We start from the raw sequence: 17,113 nt of genomic DNA, 5'->3' as shown, positions 1-17,113 counted from the left end.
CAAAACACGTGCGCGAGTGTTTCAGGCGCGAAATAAGCGCGATACCTTCACGTATGTGACTTCGATGAGAAATAAGCAGAAAATATGCGAGGTAATTCTTTTTTGCTGTGCTATTGGTACATCCAGGTTTTCATTGTTGCTACTGGATAAATGAGTATATGTAAGGTCAGAGGGTACTAGATCGATCCCTATGTCTCTAAAAGTTTGTTTACAGAGGGAACTTTCAAACAATGTCGGCGACAGAAGTAATCTTTAGGTGTGCTAAACTTTACCGAAATAGTAATGCGTGAATTCTTAGTTTCCTGCCGTGTGATCATACAAGGAAACGAGCTGTAATATCTCCAAAGCACCATCCTCGAGTCATTGTCCTCGGTGTTTACATGCTGCAACACGAAGTTGTGGAAACGCGAGCGAATTCATCATATGCACGAGAGGCTTTCTTCAGCGGCGTTGCATAGAGGTTCGCTTGGGGCACGGTGGAGCTCGCTAAACGCGCGCGCGAGTGTTGTGCAGCCTGACACCTGTTGAAACAAAAGTGCGCAAGTTTGCCCGTGGCGCAAATAGGAAACGAGCGCTGCTGAGACGCACTTTTGCCCCACTTTCGCGCATGATGTCGACCGGGGAACTTACTTTCACTCGCGTCACAAAGGCAACTTGACTAGCACCCCCGATCGTGTTCTTCAATTTTCCCGCTCCTCATTCAAAAGACCCGGCGCTGGAACGAAAGAAAGAAAAATCAAAAAAAGATACAAAACGAACTACGCTGTCTTCGTTTGGGACGGGCCGAGCCGTGCCGGCGGTTCGCGTCCTCGCCGCCGGAGCGCGCGCGCCCTTTCCACCAATGGCGTGCTAGCTGCTTTGACGTCAGTGGAGCGCCCGCGCATGCGCGCTTTCTCGGGAGCGCTGGAGTTGTGGAGAGAAGAAAGGCGGGGGGGATCGCGCGCGGGGGGGCAAGTAAGCGGCCGAAAAAGCGCCCGATGGGAGAGGACGACGGTGCGGAGCGGCGTGGCTGCGGCAGCGGCGTCCGACAGCGCACGTTTTGATTGCAATTTCTGCCGGGCGGCCCACAGCGGGCTCACACGGGTACATGGCGCGGTCAGCGAAAGATGCTCCACGATGACACGCGCTCCACGGCGGCGGGATAAGTGGCTGGGCCCGGCGGCGTGCTGCGCTCCCCATCTTCATCTCGCAACGGTGGTGCGGTGGTGGTTTTGTGTGTGGTGGCCCCTGCAAGCGCTGCTGCTTCTGTGCGCGGGGACATGCGGCTCGTGCGACGTGGATGTGGTGGCCACTTGTTACGCCGACTGCGGATCGCGCCTGGTAAGCTGCCGCTGTTTACCCCCGCGGCCCGTCAGCTGATCTCATCGAGATCAGCTGCAGCCGAACAGGTCCCTTTTCCTTTCTGGTTCCAGAAAGCGCAGCTTGCCGTAGCCTGCAAGAGGCGTTGATGTGAGACGACACTTGGCTTCTCTTGTCGGGCGTCCCATACGGGCGCGCGATTAAGTACTTTCGTTTATTCGTGAACATGGTCTTGGCGATGTAGACGTGCGTACACCGAGACTGAGCAAATGAAAGTGTCACTATAGAGAGCGACTCAGAATAAGTTATTCCCATGCTCAGATGATGTCGTGGGACAAACATCTCCGCAAGTAATGAGTTCGTTTAACAACGATCGCAGGAAGGGCCGTGGACGCAAATGCGAAACCGAGGAAAATATATTTAGCGGTTCGTTCCTTACACGTGAATCTCATCACGCAAGGTGTCCGTGACATTTACCGTCCTTCTTCTCACTGGCGTTCCTTGCACATGCATTGCAGGGCGCGGGTATAGCGATGCAAGTTTGTTTTGCGAAATGTTCCCTAAATAATAATTATCATTCTCATTTTCTTCAATGGCGTTCAGCTTGCGTATCTTCGCTGCAAACACGCACACTTGTGCACTAGCATGGTGTCCATTGCATGGTGTTCTTTACGTTTCGTTTTTACTAGTTACTGGCTGGAAACGGAAAGTATGTCAGGACAGTCAAGTGGGCTTTAGTAAAACATGCACATTACAAATCAAGGCAAACTCGAGCGTTAACTATAGAAGTGGCACTTTAACACTGTCTTATGACGTTCTGTAAACAAGAGTCTCAGCAGCTAGTCTTGGCCATTTCTTAATGGCTGCGGGTCACAGCGAAACTGCGTAGCTGCAAGGAACATCGCTCAAGACGCGTATGGAAAGTCACGTCGCCGAGCGTAAAGAAACGAACAAATGAAGGACGAACGCACAAAAGGCGCAGTCAGTCGTCCCTCTCTCGGCCAATCCTTCATAACGGGCTACGTGCGGCTCGACCGTGAGGTCAACAACAACGACAACAACTGTCCCGACGCCGCCATATAGTGTCTCACGTCCTTGGCCCGAGTTCCGAGACGCAGTGAGAAACGGAGCCACAAGTCTCGCCTGCGAGGGAGTGTCGCAAATCTCCGGTCGAGGAGTCCTCCGAGAAAGTGTCCTGCTGTTCCACTCGTAAGCAGCCTCGTGGTTTAGCACGCTGGCGCTGACCTCAGCCCGAAAGTTCCAGCGTTAGCAGCACTCCAACCGGCAGCGCCTCCTGTGCACACGAGTACGCCACACTGCCGATTCAGTGGGCGCCAGCAGCGGACGCTGTTGTGAAAGAAGTGGTGAGATATAGACTCACGAAGCAGCCATGTTGGAAGCGAGAGAGAGAGAGATTGGAGAGACAGATTATATATACGTCCAAGTGCCTTGACTTTGAGTCAGCCGCGCAAAGTTGACACAGGACCAGTGCAGTCAGAGAATGCAAAACATTTCTCTTCTGTTTATGTTCTGTCTATCTGATCCCTTCCTGCCGTGTATTTGTACACAATTGCAGGCAGTAAGGAAAGCTGTTATGATTTGGCCCGCAAGTCCGCAAGGATTGCTTGGTGTGTTACTATCAATAAACCAGGCCGAGGTTATTTCAGGTAGCGCGTCACCTATAGTGGCTATTTGCATAAACATAACGCAGCATGCTTCAGGAGAGAGGGATTGGGTGCACTCTGTTGAGCACCTTATATCGCGCATCGCCATGCAGGGTTTCCTGCCAGACATTCACGTTTATAGATGTCACAACCCGTTCGAGCACAAAAGTTACACTTTTCCTGCATGAAATCCGCGCACTCTACTTGAGGAGGCTTTCGTGTTGAGCAAGTTTCTATCGTGAGCTATAATCACATTTTCATAGCTTATCGCTACTGCCAAGGACCGTTTCCTTGCCTTCTGACTAACTTCGTGTGTATACGATCGCAGTGCGCCACAAACGACATGATGGGAGCGCTTAATACGCAGTGGTATAGTCACGACATTCGCACGAAACGAAGATGAACAGCACGATGGTAACGCCCACAGGTAACGGCTACGTTTACATTTTATTGGCTTTAGAGCAGCAGAAAACTTGACATGCCTCTGAGCATTTCACTACACGTAATATCTCATGACGCGGGGCCACAACTATAGTACTAAGCATGTGTGCGCTAAACTATTCGTGCGCTCCCAAGCCAATCAACGCGTGACCGCAGCTATAGCAGTGATAGCCCGCGCAGAGGAGCATAAACCTTTACGCGAGTTCTAACACTAACCTAACTTAACGTAACTATACTCCACGTACGTGCGGCAGGACTTTTTGTTTTCATGTAACTTTTACGACGCCTTGTTCAGTTGGTGATACAATGCAAAATTGCGCGGATTATTAACAGGGCGTACTCGAGTAGCTTCTGGTGAAGGAAACATTGAAGGTGTCATCACTTGCATAAGTTTTAATGTACGTACTTACCCCTTTATCCTATTCTAATATTCGTTCATCATTTACAAGCATGTGCCTGAAAAGTGAACTTTAGGCGTTTCGCGTCTCTGTTCAAGGATGGAGAGCTGTGTCGTATACGCGTGACTTGTTGCTGACACGGCGCGGGCATTATGGTTGCCTACAGTCTCCTCGCAAGCACACAATGAGCCTGCCGTGTTCTGCCCACCCAAAGACAACTACGTAGCGAACGCTTGTCTGTCGGCGAGTCATCCATCATGTAGCAGCTAGGCGAACGTCTTTTGACGTTGAAGTGAATGGGAAGCGCCCGCAAAACTTTAAAGAAAACGGTGTCCCCAATGCCGCATCCACGGTGTGTATATGTGCCGTGTGCTGATGAAAAAGGTCAGGAAAGAAAGTGTCTTCTAGGTCCTCGGCTTAATTTACCTTGCCTTCGAATCCAAGGGGGTAGCTTACCAATCATGGCGTGACTATGTTGGAAATAGACGCTCTTCTAAGTTCTATGCCACAGATGGTAACCACATTGGGCCTCATAGCACACAAGAGTCGAGAATCGGTGGAACTTGCGAGGTTGCAGATACTTCGAAAATTTTTCACTGTCTTTAAAACACTGGAAATCCCCCCCCCCCCCCCCCCCCCATTGCCCAAATGTCATCCTTTTAGGCCAATCTACTCCAGATCAAGTCGTTCAACAATGTGCATAATCCTCATGCGAACACTTCGCAGTGCTGTCAAATCTATGACCTATGACCTAGATTTTATGACCTGTTACCGTTTACCTCTAGTGTACTAAAGAAAAAAATGACATCAAATGAGGATATGAGAGTAATGCACTATCATGAAAATGCCACTTGCTTTGCACATTGTTGACGTTGCGCGGAGCACTTGCTCTCGAGCAGTTCCATCGTAAGATCCTTTTTAGCTTACTCTTGCAATCTGCTCAGTCATTTGACTGTATATGCGAAATGCAGCGATGAAAATGACATACAAAAGCACCGTATTAATCTGAGAACCTAACAGAAGAGGATCAGCGGTAGCTGTAGGCACTTATGTGTTGACTCCGAGCGCCTTCAGGGACACGCGCAACAGGTGTTGTGCTGAATATCAGTGTCCACCAAGAACAGGCGCACCTACATTTGTGCGACCTGTAGCCATAGTCAATCTGAGACATACGCGGATATATAATTATCCATATATTCACGACATACGTGGATATATGGAAAATTCTCGAAACCTCAAGATTTTGGCTCAGCAAATCTTACTTTTGCATAATCTATTAGTGTCTTAACTCGAAGACTTGTACCCAAAGCGAATTAAAAGCTCTTCAAATCATTTTAATTTTCCGCTTGATAAAGGTATGTTCGTACTGAAAATGAACTATATTTAAGCTGTCCTGACAATGAAGAGGATGAAAGGCTGGTGTGCTTATGATCCACTGGTTTCCGTCGTAGTGCTTCCCTTACATACAGCGACTCCAGCTTCATAATCGGTGCCATCTTTTGAGCGCTATTTCACAGTTTATTTTCACTCGGCGCAGGAATTTCCAAGTAAGGCTCTTGTATTCTGTACCTTATGATATTTAAGATAAGCAAGCTCACCGGGACGTCTTTGATTCGCCGTCCCGGACTGGAGGATTGCCCGAGGCGTTGCCTTTAGCCATTGAGCTACGCGGCGTCTCGCGGACACTCCTGGGCAGTCTGGGGCGACAGATCTAACATACTAGATATTATGTTGCCGGGCCAATTTTCTGGTGTCGAAGTCAGCCTTTATCAATTGCAATCTGCCGTAAACCGTCTCGCAACGCCAAGGTCCTCTTAATAAATTACCATGTATTAATTTAGCCACAGCGCGACGTTGCTAGCAAAAATAATGCACGTTGTTCAATATAATTTCAACGGACCTTCTACTGAAGCCAGCATAAAGTCAATAGAAACACAATAGAAAGCTTTAAACTGATTTTTGTAAGAGACGGGCATTTCCCTATTTCAGCACACCGGCAAAAACGCACGCACCTTTAGAAACCTGGACAAGGACATCAAATGGCCTCGCTGGTGATCTCGCGGAATTTTACCGATATATTCGCTGATGTCCATTTTATCGCGCGCTGCCGGCAACGTAATTATGCGCGGGACTTGCACCAGAACGCGTGACATGGAGAGCAAACAAAAGGCCCGCGCACCGAGTCGCCTACATATATAGCGTCAAAAAACATGCGCAGTTCATTCCCGCGTTGGAATCGCCTCATTTCGGTGACTGCGACTCTCTCCCTCTTCCCAGAGCTCTCTCTCTCTCCCTCTGTCTCTCTTCGTCGCTGTCGCCGGAAGTGGTACCTGTTTATTACGGCGCTCCTTCGCAACGGACAGCCCTGCATGCTCCGCGCATTGTGCGGCGGTGGGCTTCAGCCATCCCTTCGAACTGCCCCCCCCCCCCCCCACCCCTTCCCCGCCCTTCCCATTCGCCACCATATACGCGCTATGTACGCCTACTGCCGCTTGCTGCTGCTGCGGCGGCATTTCTGACGACACACATCGCTGCCCGATGCCTTTGGCTGCGGCGGCGGCGGCGGCCTCTGTCCGTTGCATGTCAGCCGTGGTCGGTGGCAACACTCCCCCCCCCCCCCCCCCGACTCCCCCAAACCCTCGTCCTGCCGTCGGAGACGACTTCCTGCGCTGGCGGAAGCCCGCGGTCTCGCGCGACCAATTCACGCACATCCATCCACGCGCAGTGGTACTACTATACATGACTGAGTCGTGCGTGTCCGAAAACCCCGCTCGAGTTTTGTTTGTTAGTTCGCTCCTTCGTGAGCCGAGTCGTACACACACTGGGCACTGGCGGTCCAACGTAGGGGGGAGGCATGAAGTCGTCGCGGCGGTACCCCCCCCCCCTTTTTTTTTTTTTTTGTGCTAGCCTTCCAACGTGCACCGCGAAGAAGAGTGTTGACGCAAGCGCGGTTGTCCCTAAGCGCTTCGTGACTGCGCGCTTTGTTCACCGAGGTGACTCCTGTGTAACCCGGGGCTATGCGGTGTGCGTGCGTTTGTCGTGATATTGCGTTTAGCTCATACATACCGGTGCGCGTTTCGTGGTAGCGGGTTGAAAGAATAACCGCTGACTCGGAAGCTGTGAAGCGCGCGCAACAACAACCTCTCTTCCTTCTCCTAGCTGTGTCGAGTTAGTCTACCTTGTTTGGACCGTCTCTGAAAGGAATGCGAGGGGCCGTAAGACCATTAGAAAGGCGCGGGTGGATTTTATACTAGCGTGGTTGTCGCAAAAACGTGTTCGATTATGTAAAGTCAGCTAACCTTATACGTCTGTTTATGCACAGCTAATGCCAACAGAATTCTGCAAACACTTATTGGTGTGTAACATCAAATCTGGTCACTATGGTTTCCTGGAAGCTGATTTACATCGGGTGTTCATTTCATGGTCAAGGATAATGACTTCGCAGAGCCCAGAGAAAGACATCCATTTGGGATCGCCGTCTTAGGTTTCAACAAATATTGTAACTAAGGATGCTTTTTCCTTAAATGTCTTAATTCTTTCTTCTTCTGCGCAAACATTTTGGAAGAGGGAAGAGGAAATTATGTCCCTAAAGGTCGGCATTTTCCTGTGGCAATTCAAGTTTCAAATAGCACAGCTATAGGGTTTGTCTAGTTTTAAGCACTCATGTTGTCTATACAGCGCTACGCTCCGTACCGTTCCTTAGTGTCGACCTTTCAGTGAGTTGAGCTCACATAAATAACAAAGCTCGGTATAGCAAAACTAACGTTATGCACGCAGTTAAACCGAAATGGCGGCTCCAGCTACAAAATAGCTGGAAATTTTGCGCTCTCGCCCTTTTCGAAGTATATTCATCGCTTTTTGAGGGCAAAACAGCGGTATCTGCCAATTAAGCTGCCGTATTTTAGCGTATCCAAAGGTCAAACTGAGGATAAATAATGACAACCTGAAAGGCGCGAGCACGTGCAATGTATAGAGAAGAAAAATGGTAGACAGCCAAATGGGAGGCGTTCCGTTTATCTGTCTTCTATTTTTTCTTCACTATATACATTGCATGTGCATGTGTTTGCGCCCTTTGGGCTGTAATTAAGGTCTACCAACTCGCGCAGTAACAAGTTTCATGATCTCTAAGCTCAAAAACTAAGATTTAAAAATAAAACTTGCATTTAAGTATTAGTTTAGTTAATTACAAACCATCGCTCACTTTGGAAATTAAGCGAAAGAGACCACCCATTAAAACCACTTACTAAGACCCTGCTACGCGCGCGCCGACATAGTGCAACCTAACCTACCTCTGGTCACAATTAACGACCGAACAAACAACTAACAAACACGTACACGCACGCACGCGCGAACATACATACGTGCAGACACAAGCAAACAAGGGATGCAATCGCGAGAGAGTTTTTTTTTATTGAAACTCGCCGATAATCGTCCGAGAAACTTCGAGCGCACACAGCGCGTGCTTGCACACAGCGCGTGCTTGCACACAGCGCGTGCTTGCACACAGCGCGTGCTTGCATACAGTGCATGCTTGCACACAACGCGTGCTTGCATGCGCGCAGCACCCGTAGAAAAAAAAAAAACAAGAGCAGGCAAAAACGTTCTCTCTCCGTCTTGTTGCAGCCTGATAGCCGGGCTGTCGTGGCTACAAATGGGTCCGTGCCCGGTCGGGCCGCGCCCGGCCGTATAGTGGCGGCGACGAGAGTCGTCGTCCCCTCTGGCAGCCGCGGCAGACACAAAGCAGACCCGCGAGCGGCCTGTGGCGTCGCATCGCGCGCCGGCACAGAGCCGCGCCAGCGCCCACGGGCCTGGGACTTGCGCGTCTATAGCAGCCGCGAGACCATCGCGACGCGCAGGCTGTTGGGGACCCGGCAGCGTATCGGAACGACCGCTTCGGAAGCAACAGCGACAACCTTCTTGCACGCGGCGTATAGCAATAGTATATGTACGCGTATATGAATGTGGCAACGTTAGCAGGGCCCAATGTTGCGCCAGTGTGGTACGAGATTGGGGCATGCGATTGTTGGCTACGCTTTCTGTGGACGCTATAGGCGTATGTTAATTGGTGGGGCCCAAAGCTATATAGAAACCTCCCCTGTGTAGAAAAACCACCGACGTCGCCATTACCACGGGCGCCACCAGCCGAAATCGTAATTCGTCAGCAAGCATCAAAACAAGAGAGAAAGGGGGAGAAAAGAAAGAGAGAAGGAAGGAATGTTAGCCAGAAAGGCGTCTAGTTGGTTGCCCTATGGCTGAGGCAAGGGAAAAGGGGAACCGAAAGCATCTGAAAGTTTCGAAAGCGCGCTGCGGAGCAGACAGAAACAAAGGAACAAATACGAAAAGCATGGCACTGCCTTCGAATGACGTTTATTGAAAGATTAGCAGAATGCATGCTGAGAAAAACCTTAACTACATGAAGACAAGACTTTCGGTTAGCTTTCGGTTATGTATGCTCGTTGCCCGGTGCGATAGCTCAGTGGTTATGGTTTAGTGCTGCTGAGCTAAGAGGTCAGGTGTTTGATACCGGTGCGACGACCGCATTCCGATGGGGGAGGATTGCGAAAGGGCTCTTGTTACCCCAGCTGGTCAAAATTAACCGTGAGTCCTCATTCCTCGTATAATCAGATCGCTGTTTTGGCAAGAAAAACCAAACCGTCAGTTGCAAGCCGTGTACTTGTTCTTTCTCATTTTTCTTTTTTGTTTCCTGTTCGCTCAGCATAGTTCACACCCTGTTAAGCATTTAAAAATTAGTTAAACTTGAATGCTGTATTTTTCATATCGAGAAACCTTTGTATTTGCGGAAGTATGCTTACTTATTTCCGAAATATCTCTTTCTGTTGCGATCTCGTCTCTCGTTCCCTTAACCTTTTCTTGGCCCCCCTTACGGGCTGCCAGCCAGAATGCACACTGGTCTAACCACCCCAGCGTTCCCTGTCTTCTTTTCCTCTGCTTCCTCTTTGTGCAATTGCACATTCTTTTCGTGTTTCCTTTCACTTCCGTGTTCGCTTGTGTTGTGTTTGGAATGTGACACTATAATGTTGGACCTCATTTGCAAGTGGAAGGTACATTTATGCTCCATAAATTTTTTTAAATTGACGGCACGATATTTTTTATTTCTTATTTTTGTTAAACCGGGGGCCAACGAAAGACGTCTCTGGAGCCAATGTTTCGACAAGGGACTCGTTCGGCCTGACGAAGACAAGCCAATGTTTCGGCAAGGGGCTTGTCTTCGTCAGGCCGAACAAGTCCCCTTGTCGAAACGTTGGCTCCATATAGATCTCTCTTTTAAATGCTTCCTTCTTCTTGTTGCCCCACTGTTGATCATTGCAAATCTGCATCTCCCTCTGGATCTCAGTTTTGTTCAGTTTTTCTCATTTCTTGCTTGTAAAGTTTGAAGCGTTTTATGCACGTTCATCATTTCAGCGAAGAGGAATATATGACTTACGTTACAGCTAGGCTTCATCTCGTTAAACACAGCTAATAAAAATAATGAAGGCTGAATGTTTGCAAACAGAGGGGGTCGCTTCGACGATTTCTGGAGGTAAATTAGCACGATAAACGAAAGAGATAGAAAAAAAGCGATAGAGCGAGAAAGATAGGAGAGGACAAACATTTATTAATTCCATTTGATTTGCCCTGGCCTTCGTGCAATTGTTGACACCAGTTCAGTGCCATTTGTTACTCGTGCAGTACCGACTCTGGGCGCCTCCTTTATACACAATCCTTACATGCAGTACACCTTCCGCATTGAGGGGAATCCTGTGAATTCGTGCTGCGAGAAGCCTACACTGTGTGAAACGAATAGCAAAGTGCAGCACTTCCTGGGATAGTCTTTGAAGTGCAGGCGAATCGAATCACCCTATCACGTGTCCTTCCTCTTCCTGCTTCGCTGACGGCGACTATACACAGATGGGTTTTGTTTTTTTGTAGATCATACTAAACTTTAAAAAAAATGCCTGTGGCAGATAGCACAATTGTAATCCTTGAATTGGTTTGCCCGAAGAGCAAACACTACTTGCACAATACATTTAAATGCTCAACCTGTTAATTAACAAAATACTAATTAAGTTTTTAACTAACTACATTATGACACATATTGCAATTTACAAATCGTAGCCGGTGAGTTCACAAGGTGTGTCCACTTAGAACGAATTGTAAGGATGGCTCCCGTTTCGAGATATACCCCTTCAATCTGGGGGTAAGAATAAAGTGAGGTTCTCCTTACTTTTTAGCGAAACGCCATTTTATGCATTGAAGTACGAAAATAACTGGAACGGCCAATGTGTTTCGTCCAACACTTTGGGAGTGAACATCTTTATTTCTGTCTTTTGTTCGTGAAAGCGTTACCAGAGCAAGCACTACGCATTAAGCAGTGATTCCCACTATAGCGTCATACGCTGTTGCTTTCTCACCGCCTTCTGCAGAACCCTTCATCCAACCGCAGAGTGATTTAATAAATGCCATAAATAAATGCCATAAACCACGCATAAGATTAAGCGTAAAGAGCAAGAGCTAACCATCGAGGACATAGTGCATAGTGCTCGAAACCTCTTCTGTCCTGCAAAACAACTAAGCCTTTACAGCCAGCACAACTAAGAGGAGATAGTCAACACTATACGCACGTATCGCCGGCTCTTTTACCAATATCCTCCAGCAGTGTACGCTTGTTTTTCTACTGTTATCACTAGCTGAAGTGGTAAACCAGCGGGGTTGGAAAATCATGCAGCGTTTCTTAGTCGCAACTGTTTAGGACCGTCGTTCTCACACTCCCGTTAATTTTCGTCTGATGTGGGCCACCTTTTACGATTTCTTAAGTGCGAACAATGGTTTGTACATTGTTCTATTGGAAACGAATATCAGAGTGAAATAAATTGCAAGGGAGCGACAACAGGCTTTAATGAATTAATCAAAATGAACTAAGCCTCGAGTCCAGCTGTAAGAGTCGATGAGAGTGGAGTCATAACGGCGGGCATTCACATAATTTGTGTGCAGTGTTATAGCATCACCGCACCACTGCCAAGATATTGGGGCGAGGTTCTTTCCAATTCACATCGGCTGCATCTACAGCACGGGCTATTAAAGGAGTTTACTCGAAAAATGTTGAGCGTCTGACTGTATTTATCTCGAGACACGCACCGAAAGTGCCAGTGGTTGTCCCCGATCGGCTCACATTCAATCCAGCATTGGAGCCTCACTGTACCAAGCGATGTCGTCAGCAATTACTTCTGTAGTCATTTCATCACCACCTTCAGTTGGCTTTGCGCACATCTGCATTGATGACTGTATTCAAAGTTATCGTCTATCGTGACTGTAGACGCAAGTAACAACGGTACATCTCGCGCTGACAGTAATGCTATAAGTCATCCTCTCGTAATGTTCAAGCAGCGTTTGTGGAAGTTGTGCTTTATGCAGATGAGGTTTTACAGAGAGAGCGAAAGTCATGGTGTGGGACTTCAAATGCAAAGTGACAGATCTTGTTTGGTCAGAAAAACGCGCGTCTCTTGCTCACTACATCGGGTTCGCGTTAAGAAACAGCCACAGATTACAGAAATGTGCCTGAAATAAAGAAAATAGCGGAGGGGGGGGGGGGGGGTTGAAAGCTACAAAGTGAGGGGAGGGTGAAAGATACCCGGTGCTCCTTGCTGCAGATATCGATGTTACGTTTTTTTTTTTCTTTTTTTTTCTCTTTGGTTTGGCACTTAAGGCGCGAGATTGTACAGATAGGCAAAGCGAGACCCCTAATTGTTCTCGCAAATGGGCGGCGTCTTTGAGTGCGCTGACAAGACAAGAAAAAAATTCTCAAGGGCGCCGCTTCGCTTTAGAACCGTGTACTTGTCTGGGCGCCGCTGCTTAAGAAGTATGTGGGCTGCGTCTGCAAGACTGCAATGTTACTTTGAGCAGCATGCCATCTGCTTAGTATGTATTTTCTTGTTGAATTTTTTTTTCTTTCTTGGGTGGAGCACTTTTGTTGAGCGCCTTCTCATGGGTAGGCGCTGCTGCCGGAATGCTTGCGCAGATACGCAAGCGCGGCTGTGTTGACTGCGGCGACGCTATTTACATGACAAAAAGAAAGTAAATAACGAAATGAAAGGAAGCAGTCGTTCCGCGTACATGGACATGCGATAACAGTCGGTATTTCAACCTAAGAATACGCATGCTTGGAATGGCATCAACAGTGAATCTTTTCGTTTTTATTTATTGGAATGCGGAACAAGAAAGCTGCGAATATCAGAAGACGGCATATGACACCAATAATTTAAAGCAAGCTTTTCCTACATTCTATAATTTGTTAACTAGTTTACTTTGAACACGATGCACTAATATACAGGGGAATGATGATGAACAAGAAATTAAACTAGACTCCTTGATTGCTATTAATGATAGAAATATTCACTGTATTCTTTCTTTTGTGTGTGTGTGGGTTGGGGGGGGGTGATTTGTCAGGGAAAAAAAAGAATAAATTCCAAGCAGTTTTTCAAAGCTGTCGAAACGTGACTGCACAAGCTGGAGGAACAAACATCACACTCACAAGGGGCGGCTTCGGGCAGCTCGGAAGCGGCAGATCCAAAGGAGTTCAAAGTTCGGACGTCGCTGTTAAGGTTACCATCGGTATCGCTCCCGCCGCCATCCTGATCATCCTACAATCTCGCTCTTCGCACCCCATAGCAACCGGGCCGGCAAGCGAAAGACTGCACTAACTGCGCTTGCAGAAACACGGAGGACATTGAAATCACTCTATTGCTGGGCCAGAATTTATGGGATGTTGAGTGAGCGCTGAACTTGTACTGGAGCTAATTTGATTTCGCATCTACATATGATTACGAACATTGCTTAACTTCATAACCTTAACCTCACAACCTTAACCTTGTACAAAACATGGCGCATTGGCGGCTTCGAACAACTTCAAATTTAACTAAAAGGCGGTTACGTGAAATATTTTCTCTCGCGATACGAAGTCAGATGCATGCAGAACCGCATGAGAAGGTTTAATCATCATCTTGGGGCCCCTTCAGCATCTGAGAAATTTGGTAATAATTTGATCTATATAGGCCACTGAGTCAGCAGGGATGACTAAAAGCGCTCTGGAGGCGCGTTTCGAATACCATGAGTATGTCATGAAAATCCAGAATACCGCATCAACGTGGCGACACCACACACGGTATCACATCTTCATCCTTGTGTTGAGATATTTATTTAAAAAGAAATGAAGACGAAAAGAACAGAAAAAATCTGTTTCTGAAACAACCATAATGAGACCGTTACTTTATCCACATACATTATGGTGCTATTGCTTGCGTCTAGACGTGTATTAAAAAAAAAGGATTGATCACATTTGTAACGTTCACCAGTGGTATTAAAAACTGACTTAAATTCGATTAATCCCGAGTGTCTTCGGTTCCGGGGTTAAGGCCTGCATGTGAATATGTTAAAATCTTAAGATAAGTGCGCAACATATTTCCTCATTCGTGCTTTGAATCGATCTTTGTTTATTTTGTGTGTTGCGGATAAAACAACCCGAGCACTAACGCACGAAAAAAAAAATATTCGACATGTACCAACAAAAGTGGGCGATGGAGCAAACAACCACAATCTTATCCTGCCTTTGTTGTTCGCGAAGCACACCGTGCTGGTACATTGTTTACTGACAAATACGCGAGGAGATTATCTCTCTCCCCGTTATCTTTCGACGTAATGCAACGCGCGGGCTCTGTATCGTCACGTGACCCACGCTCTCTTTCATTTCTTTTCATATACCCGAGTGTTCTTCGCGGCTGAAATAAGGCAGTAGGACTATACGTGTGCCAGAAACACGTTGCCGTGGCTCCTCCATTCTCGACGCCGTATTCCCGAGTTGGCTCGCTCCATAGTTCTTTATCTCCCGAATTATCCTTATACCTCATTGTTGTCGCTTGCGGCTTTGTCCTATGCTAAAGCCGGTGGCGAAGACGAGCGGCGCAATCGCCGCTTTGTACACGATCTGGAGAAACGACGACGATGCGATGAAGACATAGCCCACTCCCTCAAGTTCTCTCTAGATGGTTTGCATACCGTCCGCGATGTATACGGACTATGGACGGACTACACTGAATCAAGCGATATCGCTGCTGCCATCTGGCGAATGTGGGAATCTATTACTGCTGAGTAGAATCACTGTACACGGCGTCGGACAGGAAAGAAAGATCAAAACGAGAAAGAGAGAGGCGGAGGGGGAGGGGGGGGGTACGACGACGCTAGCACCATAGAGCGTGCGTTCAGGGCGAGACCAGTTTTAAACAGGCAACGCGCAGCGGTCTGAGAGCGCGTCGCCAAAGAGTGCGAGATGCACATCGCGATAACTTCGTGGACAGAGGTGTGCCATTCATTTCCTTATTGTGCGACCTATTGTTCGCGCGTAGCTGCACCTATACGTGGGGAGCTGTGCGATTCAAAAATATAAGAATGATCGCGATGAAATTGAGAGAGAGAGAGAGAAAACAAAGAGAAGGCGAGGGTTATGAGAGAGGCAGTACAAAGACACAAACTGGAAATCAATTACAAGTGAAAAAAAAAGTAAAAATAACGCCTCTAAGAGTGGAAGTGCTGCGTAGTTTTCTGATCAAATGCAACTGAGCACGTGAGATATAGTATATACACAGCTGTGTAAGCGTCTCTGACAGCCCTCATTTATATAACTCGGGGACTTTCGCCCATTTTCAAAACATGTTTATCGAAATGGCGCCGTTATGAGCCTATCGCAGGCGATAAAGATATCTTATTTGCCTTGGCAGTAAGAGGCCTGCGAGGACAGCTGGCCGAAATTAACGGCCTATGCATATTTTACGCGTGACCCATGTTCTCAGCCCAGAGCGCGCTGAGAAATGCAATTTTCGTGCAAGCTTTACCTGTCTGCACACAGCTTGACTAATCAAAAATAAATAAATAAATAAATAAATAAATAAATAAATAAATAAATAAATAAATAAATAAATAAATAAATAAATAAATAAATAAATAAATAAATATTGTGAAACTGTGTAGTTAGAGAGGACGACTTGTGAATGTGGGGGGCAAAAATTTTGATTTTGTCGTAAATGGTTCACGACATCGTGTAACGTTATTAATGCAGGCGCTGGAAAACTAACCTTTCTTCGTCGATGCATCTAAGTATAGAGCACTCCACGTATGCGCTATTCTTACATTCTTAATTCCGTCACTATTTTCTGTCGCTCCACTCATCACTCTCTCTCTATTTCTTTTTTTTTTTTTTTTTTTTTTTTTTACAGGAGAGAATGGTACAGTCCAGAATGAGGGGGCGGCTTAGTGTGTGCGTGCACATAGAAGCATTTTCACGTATTCACAGGAGAACACACAGCTCAAAATAAACAGCAAAAAAAAAAAAAAAAAAAAGACAAACAGCTGCTTCCGCTTCCTCGCGCAAGGCGCTCCTCTAATTGAACCGCCAGCGAGCGAATCGCGACCCAAATTCCGCTTCGCGCCGTGGGAACCGCCGCATTCCGGCTAAAACAAACTGTCCCGCACCCGCGTTTCTGAAAGAGACACGCGCGCGACAAAACACACACATTCGCGCGAGTCCACTCCGTGTACACATATAACTGGTGTTTGTGTATTCACACGCACACTCGACGAGAGAAATGAAAATCGGCTCGCTCCCGTGCGGCTCTCTCTCTCGCTCTATACTTTGGTTTCGGCCTGCAGGGCGTGAATGCGTATGTATGTTATGGCTGGGAGCAACGGCTCGAAATAAAAGGAAAATGAGGAAGGAGAGCATTCCTACGCGTATGTGTTGTTGTTTTTTTTTCTATCTCGCTGTTTGTCGTTCCAGCGCATGCTCGTCGCACGTGGCGGTCGGGCGGCAGGTCGCACGACGGTGCGACAGCTATCGCCACTCCCCACCCCGTTACTAAGCCCTCCCCCGTCACCCCGTTACCGCGGTGGCAGCGTGTACCGTTTCGGCGACTCCCCTGCACGGGTGTTTGCTCTGCAAACCCGGGGCTCTCGCGTCGCCGTTGGGCCGGCGGTCGGTCAGCGTGTGAGTTGGAGAGCCCGGCGGATTGGGGTTCTGCTTGTTGCCTTTGGCACCTCCTCGGACACCGCGGCTTCTTCGGCCGCCACGGGTCAGTAAGCCCGCGGTCCTAGCTCTTTTCCCCCCGGCCCAGCAGTTCGGGCTGTTTATAGTAACGGAAAAGTGCCCCGCGCGTCCGTGGATTTATTTCTCATCGCCAGAACGTTTGGTCGCTCTCTATATGTGAACTCCGGGTTGAAGCGGAACGGCGCTTATACATTGACCGTTTTACAGTTTCGGTCGATCGA

The 17,113-nt window shown here is 47.8% G+C and overlaps 1 protein-coding gene across 1 annotated transcript in view; it reads left to right on the top strand.

Annotated features, from left to right (window-relative positions):
• Positions 1-964: 964 nt before the first annotated feature.
• The window catches only part of LOC119462211 (proto-oncogene tyrosine-protein kinase ROS-like), a 187,641-nt gene continuing 171,492 nt past the window's right edge, over positions 965-17,113 (top strand). Inside the window, 1 exon segment of the mRNA XM_049672884.1 lies at positions 965-1,320. Within this exon segment, the coding sequence (XP_049528841.1) occupies positions 1,117-1,320 (204 nt within the window). The 5' untranslated portion in view covers positions 965-1,116.

The sequence above is a fragment of the Dermacentor silvarum genome, chromosome 8 (genome assembly GCF_013339745.2).
Source record: "Dermacentor silvarum isolate Dsil-2018 chromosome 8, BIME_Dsil_1.4, whole genome shotgun sequence".
Taxonomy (NCBI): domain Eukaryota; kingdom Metazoa; phylum Arthropoda; class Arachnida; order Ixodida; family Ixodidae; genus Dermacentor; species Dermacentor silvarum.
This window is presented reverse-complemented; position numbering and strand designations above follow the sequence as displayed.